Source organism: Sinocyclocheilus anshuiensis, unplaced genomic scaffold, assembly GCF_001515605.1.
Source record: "Sinocyclocheilus anshuiensis isolate Anshui unplaced genomic scaffold, SAMN03320099.WGS_v1.1 scaffold1305, whole genome shotgun sequence".
NCBI lineage: Eukaryota > Metazoa > Chordata > Actinopteri > Cypriniformes > Cyprinidae > Sinocyclocheilus > Sinocyclocheilus anshuiensis.
In genome coordinates, this window is record NW_015552694.1 from 395,030 (window position 1) to 416,559 (window position 21,530).

General features: G+C 35.0%; 1 protein-coding gene across 3 annotated transcripts in view; it reads right to left on the reverse strand.

Annotated features, from left to right (window-relative positions):
- The window catches only part of LOC107667658 (neuronal membrane glycoprotein M6-b-like), a 47,101-nt gene that overhangs the window by 3,434 nt on the left and 22,137 nt on the right, over positions 1-21,530 (reverse strand). For 2 of the 3 annotated variants that reach the window (XM_016459383.1, XM_016459382.1), the window contains exons 2-6: positions 5,906-6,092; positions 5,059-5,215; positions 4,012-4,180; positions 3,615-3,688; positions 2,468-2,533 (exon numbers count right to left, since the gene is read on the reverse strand). In XM_016459383.1, the coding sequence (XP_016314869.1) occupies positions 2,468-2,533; positions 3,615-3,688; positions 4,012-4,180; positions 5,059-5,215; positions 5,906-6,092 (653 nt within the window). Of the gene's footprint in view, positions 1-1,835; positions 2,164-2,467; positions 2,534-3,614; positions 3,689-4,011; positions 4,181-5,058; positions 5,216-5,905; positions 6,093-21,530 lie in introns of those variants that run through there. The other variant, XM_016459385.1, reaches the window with a different exon arrangement.

A 21,530-nucleotide genomic window follows, 5' to 3' on the forward strand; every position in this document is an offset into this window, starting at 1 on the left:
CTGACTGCAATGATAGAGCTTGGAATAGCCAGGACAATTTTTTATATAACTCCGACTGGATTCGTCTGAAAGAAGGAAGTCATATACACCTAGGATGACTTGAGGGTGAGTAATTTGTGGGCTAATATTCATTTTTGGGTGAACTAACCCTTTAACTATAGGGAGCACTTTTACATTACTATAAGGTTACAATTAACAACAGAGCCCAAAATTCAATTACTATTTATTTTTAACTAATCATGCAAACATGAAAATTGCACATAATGCCGTTTTTAAATTAACTTCTAAATTGTACAATTTTTATTTGTAGTTGAAATATTAATTTACACAGTGGCTGTTATAACTTGATTCCTAACAGATTTATTTAAACATAAATTCAATAATTAAGACATCACTAACAGGTAAAGTAAAATATAATGAGTATATAGTCTAATATTTCACGAAATGCTCTTCTCTAGGCTTCATTTATAGCGCACTAACGAGCTGTGGACACTGATGACTTGCCTGAGGTAAATGAAATGCTACGTAACATTTTGTTTACAAGCTGTTTTATTCACGTTTTTCCGTGGTTGAAACACTGTATCGTGTACCATTACACCCCTAGTATATTATATATATATATATATATATATATATATATATATATATAACCTTAAGTTTTTTATATCAGCTAGTTGCCATAGGGCAATATTTCTCATTTTCATTTAGTTTTTCTTGATGTACTTAACTAAAACTGAAATCAAATTTACTGAAATAAAAACTACATAGACATATTTAAGAAAAAACAAAGAAAAAAAAACAAGAAACCAAAACAAAAGGACAATAACAACTAAGAAAAACTAAACAAAAATACAGAAAATAATAAAAAATAAAAACTAATCCAAGTATTAATTAAAAACTACAATAGTATCTCAATGATACTAAAATACCCTTGCTATCAAGAAAAATACTGTTTATACAAAAATGGTTTATTTTCTTTTTTTTTTCTACGCAGGTGTTATTTGGTTTCAGACAAACTGAACAAAACAGGTTTTTTGATTTCCGATTAGAACAAGATTAAAATACACTTTAAATAAATGACATGGTCATTCATTGTACTTTTTTAAGTGTATCTGGCATCACATGAAATCTGGTTATTTCATAAGTTAGCAAATAAAAGATGAAGTAAAAACTACTGATAATGTAAAAACGAAAAACTATTAAATAAAGAGAAATGAACTTCTCCACAATAATTTTTTTATTTCGGATTATTTCTGAAAACAGGAACTATACTGCTTTGAGAATAATACAAAAGGCAAAAACTATATGCTGTCTGAATTCAATATTAAACATAATATTAAACTAAATAGTAGTCGGATGAATCTAAAAACAAAGGCTCTGAAAGACAATGGCATTTTTAGAGTCAATTCTATGACTCCAAAACATCTCATAAGGAGTTAAAAAGTACAGTCACACCCGTCACAGGTACATGTAGCATGGAGTAAAATTTATGAGCATAAACACAACATTCCTAATATCTTTCAAAACAGCAATAACTATGCCCTTCTCATCTACTGTACTTGACTTGCTTTTTCTATCTGACTGGATTCTGGACTATGGGTGCCTCAGGGTGGATATGATCCAATGGAGAGACATCAATCATTACCAAAAATAGTACTATTTTCTAGTTTTAATCCTGTTCATTAGGTGTTGTTGGACTGTCAGAGAGTTACATTCTCACTACTAAAGTCATTTTCTGATAAACTGTAAATAAGCTACATTATTCTGGATTGGTCATCGGTGCTATACTTTATTATGAATTTGTACCTAGATAGAAATGAGTATGATGTATTGTCCTTGTTTTGTTAAGTGATCACACCTCGTCAAATTAGTACAGAAACACAAATATACAAATGATTTGAACATTAGACAATACAGTTAATATGCACTACACTGTCTATGCATTAAGGCCCGTGCTATGAACTAATAGTTCTCAATTTATTTCTCTCCTTTGCCTATTTCCTGACCTCTTTCACTCACTCAGTTCATCCTTCTCCCTCTCTATCACTTTCTCTCTCTGTCTCTAAGATCAACAAAAGCTCAAAACTTAGTGGTGTGACTGTGGTTGTAGCTCTTAAACTTCAACACTGCAAAGTTATAGGTTGTGGCCATCACATAGATGAGCTGAATGGAAGAGAGACAAACCAGTGGGTGAGACCAAACAGTTTTTACAATAGCAACTTTACAACAGAAGTTGCACCACATCTCTCGAAAACAGAAAGTACAGTTGTTCAATCTGTGCCTATAAAGATTCTAAACTGATGGCAGGATTTAAGAATATAGCATTATATTGTACCAATTTCTTTTCATAGAGCAATTCTTTCCTAAGCAAATTTTCAACATCAATGAAAAATATTCTAGATATGAAATAGCTAAGAAAGCAAGTACGAAATGAACAAGTGAACAAATGAACATCATGAACTCTTACCAGTGCGATCACAGTGGCTCCAGCTCCAGCACAGGCAACAATATAAAGATGGTAGGACAGATAGAACTGTAATGAAAAGAGATTAGGAAATCCATCATAAACATACATCAAACATAACTAACACAGCTACACACCTTGCCTCACAAAAATGTAATATATTACTCATTCAAAATAAAATGTACCTGTCATACTTTAAAAAACGTATATTTTCTAAAGGCGAAAAATAAACATGTTTTACATTGCTCTGGTCTGTCAAGATTGAAACAAGTTAACATTCCTTAAAAGTCTGTCTTTAACCCTAAAAGCCTACTGTATCATAATTGATCCACAGAGGGCATGATCAAAACTTGCTGTCAAACCTCTTGAAAAACAATCTACTACATGCCTTCTGTTGTCTAATTGATAATTGTACAAACATTCACCTGCAGGTCGTGGTTCACAGTTGTTTTTCTTTTTTTGCTGTGAAATCTTTACTGATTTTTCTAAAGTAAACATAGGAATTACTTTGATATGTTAGTAATATCTCAAGATGAACATTTATTGAAGTGAAGCAACATTTTTTGAAAAATCATGTTCAAATGTATCAAATATTATCTATCAGGCTTTTGAGGAATGTTTAATCATTATTGTATTGCATTGCATTATATGTTTTGAAACTACAGAGCAAAAAAACTAAGCATGTAAATATCTTCTTTCAGACATATTATTGGACTTAGCATATAGAGTGACATCTGATATTTATATCTTTTAATGAAAATAGTCTGCGACTGCTATACTGTTGTAAAGATCTAACTGATTTACATTACAAGCAATCAGAATTTCATCTCACTTTTTGACCATTTAAATATTAGCATAAGCACCAAATTGCACATTTGTGCTTTTTGGCTTCTAAATTGAGCTGTTTTTCCCCCCCTCTATATTCTCAGTGTATCATACCATATGAGCCATAAAAGCGCAACATAAACACATGCAAGCCTTTTCTTTTTAGATATTGTCTAAAGTTTTAATAAACTGTTCCATTAAAAAAAAATCCATTAAAAAACGATTATTTCATGTGTCAGGCTTTACAGGTATAAACATGAAAAAGAAAAGATCTTCCTGTCAGTGCATATGTGGTGATCTTCAGGGACAGATGAGGTATCTTTACCTCACTAGTATTGCAGATGTCGCTTAGCGTGGAGCCACAGGCTTTACCAGGAGTAGCGTTCCATGGGATGATTCCTGAAAATGATTACATGCATTACATACATTAATCTAAAGTAAAAAGTTATAAGGACTACTAAAGCAATGACTAATTACAGATTATTAAATATATATACACATTAATTTTCCCACTGGTAGGGATTTGAGTGAATGCCAGCAAAGGAAACATCTGATTGTATTTGTAACAGGAAGTGTACACTAGTTAGCACTGACAGATTTATCTCAACAGCTACATTCCATTAGAATAACTCACTCCTTACACTAAAGTGATGTTGATTTGCAACTAAATATAACCAAGTATTATCCACTGATTCACGATTAAGGATGGTCAAAGTTTTTACCATACTGCCGCACATCGACACAGATGTTGTCCACAGAGGTGAGATTGGCAATAGGGGACTTCAAGGCTCCACATGTGGTCCACATGTTATAAAACAGGAAAACGGGCACCGCAGAAAAGCCAAAAATGCCCAGCCATCCCAAGCCCAGAACGTGGGTGAGGAACACAAACTTAAAAAAAAAAGAGAGAGAGAGAGAAGGTTTTGGCAGTTAGCCCCTCATGCTCACATATCCATTCAATATCCATATATCTAATATCATGATGACTAGAATAATCTCATAGTTTTTAAATCCTGCAGTGCATACAGTATGAATGTGACCCAGAATCATGACCTATTTACTGCCAGATCACCTTAGATGTGCTGCCACTTGATTATCACAGTCACTCTTGTGAACATACACATATGTTTTCCAGAATTACACATGGCACATGCATATATGGCCTAAAGGTTTAAAAGATGGATGCTACTGGACATCTGTAGCTATTAAAGCAATTGGGGCATATAGCACTGATCGTGCCAGATCTGTCCTCAAGGGTTGGGGTTGGCCTATGTATGTATAGTGGGCATATATGTGTGTTAATGTGCCAAATCTAGCATTAATGTTTATGGATGGAAGGAAATGCATTCGTATGAGCTTACATGTTGAGCATACAATGCTGTACCAGGTGAGATTCTGAACAAGTTTACGCTGTCAAAACATGCACCAAACATATGGAGCTGATTTTGTGATGCAAACATCAAAATGTGTTTTTACATATCATGCATTATGGTAAAAGTGTTGGAAGTCATAATAGCAGTATTGTGCAAGGAACTGTGTGAAAATAAGTGTTTATGAATCAATAACCTACCATCATACTTTAATCCTAAACAGTTATAAAAGTTGTCTGAGTTTTACTGCCTCTAGTGTTCATTTTAGCTGGAAACTTGAACTGATGTATGTGTATGTACGTTTTTGGAGTTGCCATAACATTTGGTAGAGACATGTTTTTCCAATGAGCCTGGGTTGGTATTTGTATGTCCATGCTTGTATGTGCGCTCTGGCCTCACCATGGCACTGATGCAGCGTCCACACACAGTGGTCTTGAACTCGCTGTGCATCTCTTTGACAGCACTGGTTGTGTAAAAGCCCTCAGCCAACAGGATGATGCCATACAGGAAAAAGAAACAGGCAATTCCATAGATGATGTACTGCAAAATCTGAACCCTGTATAACAAAATAACAATTTTAGCTACAGTGAACATATTGATGTGAGAGTTGTAAGGTGGGAATGAATTTCTCAACATTATTCAATATTTATATGGAAAAACAAAGATAATCCAATTTTTCGATTTTCTGATTCTTCTGGCTCTTGATCCTTTCAAATTCACATGCATGAAAAGGTACCAGTTTAGATGAAATGATACCAAAGTATAGTCATAGTTTATTTAAGATCACATTTACCAGAGTTCCTCCTCAGTAAACAATGGCAGCAGTGATTAATTTGAATTTTATGTAGAGGATACAGATGAACTCTTGGCAGATTTTATCAGTGGTACTGTGAATATAGCATAGGGCCACTGACAGTAAGATGTACACAGGAAATAAAAGGTAATTTCCCAGTAAAGCTCCAGATGACATGATGGAACAGAAAGCACTGCCACTTATTTGCTGGCATTCTAGAGGTCATTACTCACCACATACTCATCCCTTGTCCATGTCATAGACATGTATGCAAACAGGTAGAAAATGATTAACTCAAAATGTGCTTTTTTCCCTCTCTAAGTATGCCTCTAATAATCATCACACCTCGAATAACTCACTGTAGCAATCCAAATAAATTAACAACTATCATTGGGAAGTTATTATTTATGGTATTTGGTGCATTTTAATGGCTGTTTGTTCAAACACACTTACACATCAGTGAGAGCAGCATGGTCAGAGGTGATGCGAGAAAAGTGGTTTTCCACCATGGTCACAGTGCCCGTAAGTGCCACATGCCCACAGCCGCAGAACAGAGCCACACCCGAAAAGCACAAGATGGTGGCCACCAAAGAGGCGTAGGGGACGCCGCCCAGACACTTGATGCAACACTCAAAGCAGCCTGTAGGGGGAGAAAGAGAGATTACATGTTTTGTCATAATTCACTATAGCAACTGGTACTTTCTAGCATCATTACTTTGATTTTTATGTATGCTAAATAATCACACATACATTTTGAATACTGTATTTGAACACTGAACATATTCAGTGTGAGAAGCATTATTCTTTGGAGTTATAAGGCCACATAAACTACTTCAGACTGATAATATTTTAGCACTTTATCAACTCCCCGAGAGGTGAGGCTCATGTATTTGGTGTCTTGACACCTCACTGCGACAGAATCATGTCAGATGAAATCAGCTGGCCATCCATAACAAGCCACCTTCACACTCATGTCATATGACATGCGGTGAGAGTGTTGTACTGTAATATGGAGAGATCAATTACAGCCACTAACAAATACATTTCTCTTTTTGAACGTTCAATGATCAGCTTCACTTTTAACAATCATTAAAACAACAGAATGAAAACTGGAAACTACCCATATGCAAATGTAATATATGACATACATTGCCCATTACATGTCTGTTTGATTAAACAGATAAATCTGTCTTTCAATGCGCAGCAATTCATGGGAATCATGATCATGGGAAGAACTGATGCACACAAGGTTGGGCTCAAATCTTCAAAGTTTAATGGACATACACACAGTTCAAACATTTTTCTTATCATGCATATTCATGTATCATTGAACAAAGACTTTGAAGTTGAAATTATTTTCTATGACTCCCTTAGACTTTCCCAAAGCCTTTTAACCTTGTGAAAGCAGTTACATTGGAAACATCCCACATAGCTCATATCATAGGAGAGAGTTATTTCACTAACAGTTATCTAAGTCAAAGGAGAAATGCTGTGAAGAGATGGAGTTACAGAGTACAGAAATCAATGAAACATGATCAACCAGGGCCCACAACAATAACCTGCACCGGGGCTCCGCATTTCCTAGCAATGTCTATATTTTATATTTACTTATATAATATCAACATGGATGGATGTACATGTACATGACATATATCCAAAAATGTATTACACATACATAATTGTATGGGCTGGATATATACTTTACTATATGAAATTGTTCCAATTTCTAATAGGTTTCATATATGTTTTTACTTCATATGACAATATATTTCATATGTAATATATGTACATTTATTACATTTGAGTAAGGGTACTAGGACTTGTATTTGCAGTGCCACTTTCAGACAAATAGAAAAAATGTCGTCTGTTAGAAAATGCAAAATTCAACATTTAGAGTAATTCTGGAAATACATGGGAAGACATATTTCTGTTCTCACTTAAGCATTTCCCTTTTAAAATGTTAACATGTAAATCCTAATTCTATACTTTATACATGCCTTCTGAAGGGTGAGAAATATTCTGTGTGCAGTGAAGTCACTGCTGATTCATTTTGTTCTCTGCCATTTATCTTCTTCCAGAGACATTAAACAACACCAACTCCCCCACATGCATGAATAATTCATCATAGATTGACTGCAACTTATGAAGCAAAATGGGCCTCTTATATAATACAAACAAGATGAATGTAATGTAAAGAGAACTGATGTAAGAAAACAGAAAAAGATTTTTACACCTTGCTTTGCTTTACTGTTACTGCTTCCAAACTGTACATAGATTAAGAGTTAATAGGGATTTTGACTGAATAGGGGTCTTTGGAAAGTCATGCTAATAGAAGAGCACACCAGCAGGGTCATTTCTGACATCAATGGGCCCTCTGACCCTCCTGTCACACACTCACATTAGTGATGCTAATTCATTTTTTCAGTGAACAGAACTTCTCTGAATATACAAAACCCTCTGTTCCACACGGTCACACTGTTACCTACTACAACAGCTGCTGCACAGTTCATAATAGACCATATAAAGAGGTAAAATGGTTTCTCAACATGAAGAGGATGATTACAGCAGTTATCTCACAGCAATATGAAATTTCATTTAATGTGTGCCGTGACTGGTTAGATCAGGAGTGGTCGTAAAAGAACATATGGCTACTGCAGTTAAGCTTGGGAATGAAACATGACAGGTTAAGATAGGGAAAAATTTATTTGAGGTTATCTTTCCCAGGCTTATTCTTATAATGGTGCCTATTTGTGTTCACATAATGTACTGCTGATTTTGCAATCAAGTAAAAGAAAATGATACTGAAACTTTTTATAGATTGATTTCTGATTATGTAATGTAAAAAACATTTATTTGATAAATTAAGTAAAAGTATTTCTTTGTAATTTCTGCTAATATGACATGATGTGACATAATGACATTGCATTCATCACCATTATACTATTATACTGTGCCATTAAAAATATTGAATTACACCTTAATTTTGCTTTTGATTATGTTTTCAATGTAATTTATTTTCTCTGAAAACGTATAATTTGTCCATCACTTTCTGTTTAATAGTATTATGTTGTGACATTTCTACCCTTTAAAGGAATAGTTCAACAATGAAAATTCTGTCAAAAGGAAGAGCATTACGATTTCTTGAAAGTACAGCAATTACCTTTTCAAAATGAATACAATACTAGAATGAAGACATACAAAATTCCTGACAGTTTCAGGCATAAATGGCACTGTTTCCTGAGAATGGGCTGTGTTACACATGCAAGTTTAGTTGCATCAACCAGAGATTTGGACATGTGATATTCTTCAACCAACCACATTTATTATTATTCTCAATGCTCATGCAAACTCATTTCCATGAGTAAACTGCTTAATTAAACCAGTAGTGTTAGTCGTAGGTCAGGCAAACCTGAAGAATAGAGACAACAGAGTAAGGGGAGATGCATGCTGCTTGTGACATAGAGTGCTTATATAATGCTTGTTAAAAATAGCTTCAAACACACACACACACACACACACACACACACAAAGAGGAAAAACGAAGGGTGTAAAATTGCACACTCTTGCATGTACCACCGGTGTTTCCATGGCAACCTTGTGCAATTGGTCTCCTTAACACCTTATAATTGCATCCGTATGAATATCTTTGGGATATCTTACTGATGTAGAAATGTTCTTCATAAAATAATGTGAGAAATGACTGAAGCATGATGCTGCTATTTGCACTTGGGGAGTTAGTAAAACACTGTGAAGTGACACTTTTTCACATGACCCTGTCTAAATGAAGAGACATGAATTCAGGTTGTGTGTATATTATAAATAATAATTCATTATTATGACTTAATTCAGAATGAGTCACCAGTAAGGACATTTCCTAAAAATATTTTAACTGCCAAATTTTCCCCTTTGTCCCTCCAAAATAGTTAACATAATCTTTTATTTTCCTGTTTTTAAAGATGAAATAATCAGACTGAATTTCTGAATCACTGACCAATTTCTTACATGTAATGTCATTCTTTCTGCTTCATTTGTTACTTTAAGTTTTTAGAGTGTTACAGTAAACCCTAAAATATTATTTCTATTTAACTGGCATATAAGGCAAAATAACATTCTCAAATTACCCTCCAATTTTATAAAAATGTATGTCACTTTTCCCTATGTTTATGCCTTTCTCAAACATTACACTGCTCATTTCATTCCTCAGTTAAAGTATAGTAACACGTTAGCTTAGCAACCAATTCTCACTATTAACTAGTTGCTTATTAGCATGCATACTATTAACATATTGGCTGTTTATTAGTACTTATAAAGCCTTATTCTGCATGACCCTATTTAAGATCCCTTAATCCTATCCCATACCTAAACTACTTTACTAACTATTAATAAGCAGCAAATTAGGAGTTTGAGGCAAAAAACAGTTAATAGTTAGTTAATAGTCATAATTGGTCCCCAAATTAGTTTTGACAGGCAACTCAAACCAGGAAGCCCTGCAGAAATACGTTGGTCTGAAAATCTGAAATGTGTTTGTCAGGGAGCTCTGAAAGAGGAGATTAAGCTCTGAGAGAAGCAGCTGTGCGACTGTATTGCATAATAAATCTATCCCATTAATGTTAATGAGCTAATGCGGTTAAACCAGAGGTGTTGAGATGCTGCCTGACACTGTAGATACATGCTGGTTTACAGTAAATCTTAGTGGTGCTGACAGAAAACTGAGTACAAATAAAGAAATGAAAAGTTAATGTACATTCTGATTTCATAATTCATTGGGATAAAAAGTGCTCTCACTCAAAGCTTCCTGGTGCCTGTTGAGGACCTCCAATGGGCATCTGTGACAGTGCCTGAACAGTTCTCCATTTATCAACAGTGTTTAAGAGCTTTAATGGGATATAGACAGGCAAAACAGGGCAGCTCTTTTTGCAGCCATAAAGGAAATCAATGAGCTATTCATTAGTGTTGAATTTAGAAAGCAAAGATTACACGGGTCATCTCTCTCCGTCTCTATACTCAATTATTTCCCTCAGCTATTTAGCATCTGACAAAATACATTTTTCAACTACATACAGAAAGTTTGGCACAATATATATATATATATAAAAATTTTTTTTTTTTTTACCGTATTTTACTTTTTCTACCCGTCCACTTGTAACATAAGGGGATTTGAGTTTCCTTCATTATTAAACTGAAACCTCTAGGATGTTCTATAGAATAAGCTCCACATTAAAAAAAGGATACTTTGTGTTACAGCCAAATGTATAATTTATTTTTCAAATTATATTTATTGTTTGGTTCAAACCTTACATTCTGATTTTATATGAATCAAAAATACAAATTTTCACTTAAGATAAAACTAAAAGCATTTTGTTAGTCAATTTTGTATTTAGTTTACTTACTATAAATAAAGACAACAGTGGTTGGCCTTAATGTTTATTGTTAAACACTAAAAAAAAAAAAAAAAAAAAAACCTTTAAAGTGGTATATAAAGCCATATAAAGTTTTTTGGTATAAATTAATGTATTTAGGTTGATTCAGCGATATTAAATCATATTTTTTACCAAAATAAAAACAGTTAATTTAGATGTTACCATTTTTTTCAGTCTGTTCTGCACATTATCATTCTGGTATCAAGCCAAAATACTATTTAAAAATTTTTTTCTATAGGGGTGTTATTTGCTTTTAGACAAACTAAACAAAACAGCTTTAAACTGATTTGACCAATAAAAATGCACTGACACAGTCATTTCACTTTTTTTTCAGTGAAGACACAATACCAATCAAATATATGTCTTCCATCTATCAAACATTGCTGTCAATAGTATAAAAATGGAAAATACCAAGTTCGAAATCTTGTAAAATACAGAGCCATTGGCCTCTTGGGACTATAACAAGACGACCAATAAAGAGGCCGATTGATCTGAATCTCTGCTGACCGTTCCTGGTTCAGGATCATAGATCAGGTCAGCTTTCATCTCTGCTTGACATCCAACACTAAATGACCTAAAAGTGAGCACCAAAGTTCATTTAGCATTAGGCATTGCTGCATTTGGAAAGTCAGGTCAGATTATGCGATGTCAGTGAATCAGTGCATTTCGATGGAGAGAGAGAAAGAGAGAGAAAGGCAGGCAGGAGTTTTACGAGTTTAACAGACCTAGATGGGTAATGGTTTGGAATTGCTTTCGTCCACCCCCACCTCTGCGGCCACCGCCAGATGCAGCTGCTATGGCTGTGATTTGTTATATGAATTTATATATGTAGCTGGAAGGCAGCAAGCTGTTACAGAGAATGGCTCTACATGATAGGCTTTAAATGTAAAACTTGCCAAACCTTGATGTTTATATGGTCCAATAATAAATCGATAAATGATTACAAAATGGCTTAGCTCTTTTTGAGCACACAAATGCATCAAACCCATGAAATAGTGCATTAGGGAAAATTAACCATTAAAGGTGCAGTGTGTAATATTTAGGAGAATCTACTGACAGAAATGCAATATAATATACATAACTATCGTTTTCAGAGGTGCATAAAGATCTTACACAATGAACCGCAGTGTTGGGGAAAGTTACTTTTAAAAGTAATGCATTACAATATTGCGTTACTCCATAAAAAAGTAACTAATTACATTACTTAGTTACTTTTTATGGAAAGTAATGCGTTACGTTACTGTTGCGTTACTTTTTAAATCTGGACAGGGCTTGCTTGTTTGTTTTTAAAATAAAGTTCTATTTTTGGCAAATATAAAAGCCTTTTCACACCCAAAGTGAAATGAATAAGCCTCAGGCTGAAGGGAAAGTACATTTACATCTGTACAGTAGAATGCAGAAGAAGAAATTTCAACACACTTCAGCAAAAAAAAAAAAAACACACAAATGTTTGTCTAGAGTAATTTTTGTTTGTTAGTACGGTTGAACTGGATCATCGAAGGTCAGAAGCATATAGAATGGGATTAAATGCATAAAGGATATTTGTGTTGTTTAACATTTAATTTTTGCAGGTTTGTGTCATATTCTGAGTTATACTGGCATATACTGAGGAATACTGAATCTGTGTTTTTTTTGTGAGTGAGATGAATTAATGCATATTCATATTTATTTTAGTAACAGTAACATCTGATTTCTCTCAACATGGGGACAGGAGAGCTGTCAGTCAATATGCTGCCATGTTGTGAAGACGCTGTGTTTCATTGTGAAAGCCAAACTACTTTGTTTGACCTTCTAAAAGAGGATGATATCCGCCGGCCGCGCCATTCTCAAGACCGCCGGCCTCCGCTCACTCAAGCCCGCCATGTGTGACGCTGTGTGACGCATTTTATGGAAGACTGTTTCCTGAACCTGCAGAGTAGCATACAATGGGTCTGTGCTCAAAGGCTGTTTCTATAAAGTGGGGCAATTCCAACTTGGCAACGTTTTCATATTTAAAGAATTTGCCACTGACGATTCAAACGCGAGGTTTGATAAAAGCAGTCAAAACTAACAAAAGAGCAACAATATATAATACAGTATGTAGAAAATGTTTTTTGAACCTTAAACCGCATAAACACATTTCATTACACCAAATACACAAAATAATGTTCTTTTTAGCAACATCATATGACCCCTTTCAAGGACAAACAGAGCGCGTTTCCTCACTATGTTGTTCTTGTGAATAAAACACTGACACAATGATGAACAAGTAACAATAATATTCGCAATAACATCGTTTTATTGAATATTTAAATAAATATAATTCCTTAATTTACCTTTGTAAAGAAACCTCATTGCTGGCTATTCTCTGCTGTCTCAGACTACGACATCTTAGTCCTGTATCGGCCACCGTAGCTTCTCTAAAGGGAGGGGTGAGCCGTTGGGTTTCAATTCGCAACATCACCGCTAGATGCCTCTAAAATTTACACACTGTACTTTTAAAGCTTTTCCAGAAGTTTCCAAGATGCAAATGTTATTTACAATAAAAGATAAAGCTCAAAAACATTGATTCAGAATAAAACAAAAAGCCCTCTGCCCTGCAAAACATGTTTATGTAGGTGCAGACTTTCTAAAAGGCTTCTGAATGGTTGTTGCTCCTCTGTGAGATGTTCTGCAGTGATAAGCAATCAGAGTGAGCGCTTCCCACACAACCAGTGTTGGGGGTAACACAATACAAGTAATGTGGGTCACGTAATCAGATTACTTTTTTCAAGTAATTAGTAAAGTAATGCATTACTTTTTAATTTACAAGAAAATATCTGAGTTACTTTTTCCCCCATTTTTTGACTGACAGCTCTTCTGTCCCCATGTTGAGAGAAATCGGGAGTAAGTGCAGAGGCATTGTGTGCGCTATGTAAACATGACGATTACTGTAGTTCTAGACTAAATTTGAACATGCATTTACTTCTCACTTGCACAAATACAGATTCAATATTCCTCAAAATTAATAAAAGCAGTCAAATGCACACCTGTAATAATTAAATATGTTAAATAGTACAAATATCCTTTATGTATTAATCCCATTTTATTAACCAATGTCTTAGCTGCTGACCTTCGATGATCCAATTCAACCATACTAATAAGCAAAAAAGACTTTAGATAATCATAGCATTTGTGTTTAATTTTTTATTGCTGAAGCATGTTGAATTTCTTCTCCTGCATCATATTCTTCATGCAATCCAGAATGGCAGCACAACTGAAAGGTTTGTTTGAGCTGCGCCCTCTACTGTCCAGACGTGAATTTACATTTCCTTCAGCCTGAGGATTATTCATTCAATTTTGGCTTTTACATTTGCCCAAAATATAATTTTATTTATATTAAAAACACACAAGCAAGCCCAGCCCAGGTGAAAAAAAGTAATGCGAAAGTAATGCAATGCATTACTTTTCATAATAAGTAACTAAGTAATGCAATTAGTTACTTTTTTAGGGAGTGACACAATATTATAATGCATTACTTGTAAAATTAACTTTCCTCAACACTGCTCACAACCTCTTTTCACAACAGTACAGTAGATTCTCTGCCACAGAGTTTAGCAAGGTTTTCTCAAATGAAAGAGAGAGTGAGAGAGACAGAGAGATGGAAGAGAGGAAAGAAAGAATGAACGCAGAATTTTTTGGCCCGGGGTCTGGTGAAAAGTGGTTGCCATGACAGCATTCTGCCCACGACCCAGTTGAGTGCACCCACATCTGACTGTCTCCGCAATGCCACGGTTTCTACATGCTTCCCACTCATACACTAGCTCAGGGGAAAGTGTGTGTGTGTGTGTGTGTGTAAACCTGACCTGAACTGTGATTACTTGAAGGACAAAGATATTGGTTTTGCAGGCTTTAGTCTATTATTAATCTTTACATTTATTGGGATAGTTCATTCAGAAATCTTTTTTCGTTCCAAACCTGATTTTCTTTTATCTGCAAAACATTCAATGTTTTAACTGTTTTCGTCCATATAATGAAAGTCAGCAGAGTAGGGCTACACAATTATGATTATTCCCTTGACATTGTAATTGTGATGATTAATTACGATTATCACAATTTACACTGAATGATGTTTATACCATTGTTTGAAGCAACCACATGCCATATTTTTAGATTAAAATAAACAAGCTGAAAACACTCTAACTGAAAAACTTTTGCCGCTTTGAACGATTACGTACTGTAATTGTGGTATCCGTAATTGTAATCACGATTAGAAATTTGGTTAATTGTTCAGCCCTTCAGCAGAGTCTGATCATCTTTGTTTCACTATTGAATTGGCACTTTAGACTTAGACTTTAGACTTTTTTGACACTGTTATTGAAAGGAATTAAAGCAACATTGAACTGAACTGATCTGAATATATACAGTATATATATATATATATATATATATATATACACACACACACTGTATATACACTACTGTCTTCTGTAGAGCTGCTTCAAAGCTGAAGTGAACTCACTGATGAACTTTACACAGTTATTATTGAACAGAACTGAATCAATACTGAGCTGAATAATGACACTATTTTGTTTTAATTACGTAAACTATTAAACTATACTCTATTGTCTTCTGTAGAGCTGCTTTACAACAGAATTAGAATTGTCTCTCATTTGATGACGTTTGCATCATTGATTCTGTTTATTACTGTGAAGCTGCTTTGAAACAATCTACTTAATATGGGTAAAATCATGTAGAAATATCTCTAGTAACAATTGCAGGTCACATTTTGCAGTGTATGGACAAAATATATTTTTTTAAAAATAATTTTGTGTGTTCAATGAAAAAAAAAATCATACAAAATCATCAAAAATCTAAATCGTTAGAAGACATGAGGGACAGTAATTCTGATGACATAATTTCCCCTCTACTACAGTCCTCACCAGGGTCACCCCCTCACACTTTGTCTCCTTTTCTGCTAAATGTGGAATATATAAAAAGGTTTGTATTCATTAACCTACAAAGTCACACGGTAGAGCCATGGTCCTGATAATGCTTTGAATTGTATTAATGAGTGCTTTCCTAGATTCAACTGTACTTCAAACAGCACTGAAATCTTTCAGTTAAATGGAGTCTTAATAATTAAGCATTTGTGGGTAAGCATTGACCTCCAATGCATATTAATTAACAACACACTGTGTGGAAAAAAAAAATAGAACAAGAATCCAAACATCTTTATTTAAGGACTGACGAATATTTAAAGGGTCATGTGCATATTTCTGCTATAGGCCATTCCTTTTTAGGAGTGGCATATTAATTTGTAGGCCAATTTTCTGTGCACTCTGAGAAGAATTCTCTCTCAAGCGAGAAAAACACTGACATGATGTCAGTTCTGGTAGAGACACAGCCGATCTGTTCAAGCTGTTGGAGCCCTGCCATCTCTCTATGGCCTTATGGCTCATTATACATTTCTCTTTAATGTCTGCCGCTGGCAAAATGTCCTATATTCGCCCTGTGCAAAGACTATATAATGCACGTCTGTATATTCACTCACGGCACTAAAGAGCTTTCGATTGAATGATGCTCATTTATCTAACAAAGCACCAGAGAACTGATCTATAATTGTATAGCTTGAATAACACCCGAGCTCCAGGTTACAAATATTGCCAGCTCCTTTCATTCCTCTATTTCATTACAATTCTTCATACAAACCAGGTATTACATTTCAAGTGTAAAACTTGGTAACATAAAAATGGTTCCATCTAAATTAACTGGCTTTAAATCAAATATATTATCTAATATTGCTTAAAGGTGGGGTAAGCGATTTTTCAAAAACGCTTTAAAAAACCGATTCAGGCCGACTAGCAAAACAAACTTGTAGCCAATCGGCAGTAAGGGGCATGTCTATTCATGATGTGGAGGAGAGAGCGTTCAGTGCACAGGACGGACATTAGCGAGCCGAGCGACAGAAAGATAGAGATGGCTCGGACGCCGAGGTTGCTTTGTTTCTTCTCGATAGGTGAGTAACACCGTGTCTGCGTCGCAACAGCTAAAGTCTGTCTAGTACACTGGACGCGACAAAGCAACCGTTGAAAATCATTTGAAATTTGTGTCAATACGTCATAAATAGAACGCAGCAGCAGTTTTCTGTCGGGGATTTGTCGTGTCGTGTCGTGCCGCGCCGCATCCAGTGTAGACCATAGATATGTATATCTAGCTATGGTGTAGACAGCATCACTGATTATAATGAGTTCTATAGTATTTTGTCGCGCCGCACCACTCAAGATGTGAGTAACATTGGTTTTGCTTTGTTTCACAGAACTAATCATTGGGTTGTGTACGTATGTGTGGGGCGGAGATATCAAAATAAGGGTGAGACCCTTTTGGGGTAGGGGCGTGTTTGTTTTGGTGATTTCAAATGTCAACATTGGCTACCAGAAATCGCTTACCCCACCTTTAATCAACCTAAATACATTAACATATACCACTAAAACTACTTTATATGGGTTGAACCATGTAGAAATCTCTCTTCAAAGTAACAACTACAGGTTACCACTTTTTGCAGTGAAAGTTGCATTTACGAGTTTCAATTACATGAATGTCCAGAAAAAGGAATTTTAGATGATGTCCATGTTGTGATGTTAGAAGTGTAATGAATGATTTAGCAAAGTAACTTTAACTTTCTGTGCTGTAATTCAGTAATATTAAGGTGCTGTGTTCTAAAGAGCTTTTAAGGCCAATTCGCACTGCACTGATTGATACAGACAAACAGCAACAGACATGTTCGATGGGTTTTGTAGGATCAGTGTGTTACCCTGCCGTGTCTGTTACCGTTGGTCGCCGCTTATTTTCGCCAATTGAACGTGTTGAATCTGCGTTTGTCAGGTCTGGGAATGTCTGAGAATTGATGTACTATAAACTGGTGACTTGGTCTGCGTCTGTTGGTGCAGTGTTAACTGGCCTCTGGACAACAAATGTTGTCTTGCAAAGACTTTACATTACGCCAATTTAAGTTTGACATGCAAAACTGTCCGATATTATCCTTATATTGTAATCATCATTCTTTAACTGCACTGTAAAAGTGGTAATCTGCAATTGTTACTTTAAAAAATATATTTCTACCTGATTTAATCCATAAAATCTAGCTTTGTTGGTATTAATGTGTGACAATGCTACATTAGGGGTAAAATAAATATACATACTTTATTTTACAGAAGTGAAGGAAGGTAAAATACTGTGGAAAGTATGTGTATAATTCAATTGGACTATTTGATCAAGGAGTCCCCGTCAAATGTTCCTTTTTTATTTGATTGAGTTACCAGTATATTTTGTATGTTCACCTGCTTATATCTTTGTTTTGTCTTTTCAAGCCTTTGTACAGCTTTCTTCCTATTCATTAATGCATTGTGTGTTTTCCGTTTTAGTTTACTTATATGTAACCACCGGTTTACTAAAGTTCTAAACCAAGTTATATTACCAACGTAATTATGATCATTCAGCAATATTAAATATATTGTTTTGACTTGACTTAGGTATTACCATTTTAGATTACCATTATTTTTTAGTGTGAATACATGATGTTTCCTAACCACATGACTTCTTATAGCTGTATATTACAGCCATATGGGCATTACTTTGACATACTCATCTCTGACTGAAAATCGAATACTTCCTGATTGTAACACTGAAACATCCATTTTCTGTGAAGCTGCTTTGAAACTTTGAAAAGTGCTATACAAATAAATAAACTTAATGTAACTTAAATGTAAAGTTAATCCCTAATGTTGTCTTATGCCAAAAATGTTTTTTTGTTATTGTTATACCATGCATAAATAATATACATTTTAAATAGTGGAGATAAATAGTTTAATGTTACACAATATTTTGTTTTGGCTACATCCAACTTCCAACATCCAACAAGCAGGACATGTCATAATAACGAATGCACTTGGAAGTAGGAGCTTCCCAGGAACACAGCACTGAGTAAAAAAGCATCAGCTCTCACACATATTCACTCTTATCAATTTATTTTGTGGCATGCAGTTTAAATTAAGCTTTTGTTGTGGCTGATCAGAGATCAGTTTGGCTATATCTTTTGATAGTTAAGCAATGGTTTTTGTAAGTAGAAGCTTGTCGTTGATCAGTGTGGAGGAGGTGAGGTCTGACTGCTGTGAGAGCCTGCTGACAGACAGACACTCTCAGCACTGACACTGTGTTGATCGATGCTCGATGCTGTGGGTTTTAGACCCAGTTCTGCATGTGTTTTTGCGTGTATGTGTAGTAGCTGACTGTCCATTCACATCCATCAAGGATGCTTGAGAGGAAAGTTTACCGTCTGACTTGACCTCACCCCTGCCCTTCTAACATACTCAAATGCTCATGTACACATTTACAAACATTCACACAAAAACATACAACATATAGACGACACATTTATACACTATTCTGTCCTTTACGTCAGACAAAATTGAAGACATACAGTAGCACAGACTCAAGCTGAGCCTTTCACATTACAACACTGAAAAAATTGTAACAAAAGTGGTAACACCTAAATTAATAAGTGAAAAATATAATTTAATATATCCGAATCAACCTAAACAGATTAATTTATACCACCAAAACCACTTTATATGGTTAAATCATGTAGAAATACCACTTTAAAATAACAATTGCAGGTTACCACTTTTTATGTACAATTATATGGGCAAGCAACATTTACAAGAAATATATAACAGCTTGTCTATTCCGGATATTGTGCTCACAACTACATTTGGAACAGAGACCTTCCGGTGATTTAAGATAATGTTGCACTATCAAAACATACTGAGGGTGAGAAAGAAATGCACTGTTCAGTAATACTTTATTTTACAGTGGTTCATTTTACACACATTACTATAATTAGTTAAAATACTAATAACAAGAACTGTGTAATTACAAGCAGCTCCAAAAAACAATGGCACACCAGTTACATGGATTCAGTTAGAATCACCCCATTATTATGTAAATTCATGCCAACCTGAACTGTGACCTACTGTTCCTGTGCTGAAATGTAAGCAACTTGAAATTACTTGAATTTACTTTAAATATAGGTGCGATTCTGGTTCAATTCAGTTAATTAAGTAAGGGATTATGTACTTCCAGCCGGTTGTTATCACAGAATAACTCCGAATAACCCGTGGATTGTTATTATTACACGGATACTTGCCACATAAGTAATTGGACACAAAATATTTATTTGATTTGAAATATTTGAACGTAAAGCTTCTGTGAAGAAAGCAGTTGCTAGCAAGCGGCAAGTTCAAACTACGGACATTTAAGGGATCCGGTGCAGTCATACCACAACATTTCACCCATAAATAATTATGGCGATAAAAGATATTGATTTAAGACAAAACTGTGTTTAAACTGTCTCTAAAATCAGTTGCATTTGAAATGAGAGAGCGAGTCTGCGATACCAGGATGACATAATTCAATTGTACACATAATATTGAATTGTGTTTTAATATTTTATTAGCTTGTAACGCTCAGCCCAGCGGGCTGGGGTTACTAAAATTGAAATGGGGTCTGACTTTTCTGTGTGAGAGTTAAAACGTGTTAAAAGAATGACAAACTAGAAATACGGTTAATAAGAATGGTGTATTAACAGGTTCACATTAAAAGACTTTAAAACAACACTATAAAACCAGGTAAACTCATTCTGGTAAAAGAATACAGTTATTTTGTCCATACCCTAAAAACAGTCCAAGAATCCCAGTGTGTTGTTGAGTCCCAATGTGAGTGTCCACCTGCATATATACAATCCAAGTTGCTGCAAGTGATCCGGAAAGGTAAGTCCAATGAAATAGAAACTCCACAGTCCGGGTGTGAGTGGAAGCTGTGAATGGCCTCCAGGTATGTTTGCCATGCTGCTCTTTTTATGGGGTTCCTGCTTCCTGTCAGGTGACTAATCACCTGACAGGCCAACCATACAGTTCTTAAAGACATACACACCCACTAAAACGGATAAGAAGCATAAAATGGACTTAAGAACATGTAAACCAATTAAAACTCTATTAAAACACAAAATCACTGTAATAAATAGAGCGGTTAAAACACGTCCCTTGTGTGACAGTGTCACAAGCTAACCAAACGCAAAGCTTCCACCAAGAAAAACTGTTCCTAGCAAGCGTATAGCGCCGACTTCAGTTTCCCGGATTAGCCTGTGTTATCAGCTTTTACAGGTTGTTATTGAGGGATAACATACCTCGAAATATCGCAATTCAATCAGAATCAAGTATTCCACAGAACCGTGTAATAAAATTAGCTAATTCAATATATTTTAAAAACATTTAACTGCATGCAATCAGTTTAAAATAGTAAAATTTGTCATTTATCCATTTGCATTGGGATTATGTGCAATTTTTTTATTGGCCAGGATGTACTGATGCAACAGGATGTGAGCATTATTTTTTAAAGGAGTCATATGATGTTCCTAAAAAGAACATTATTTTGTGTATTTGGTGTAATGAAATGTGTTTATGCAGTTTAAGGTTCAAAAAACACATTATTTTCCACATACTGTACATTATTGTTTCTCCTCTATGCCCCGCCTTTCTGAAACGCATCGATTTTTACAAAGCTCATCAGTCTGAAAAGCGAGGTGTACGCTGATTGGCCAGCTATCCAGTGCATTGTGATTGGCCGAATACCTCAAGCATGTG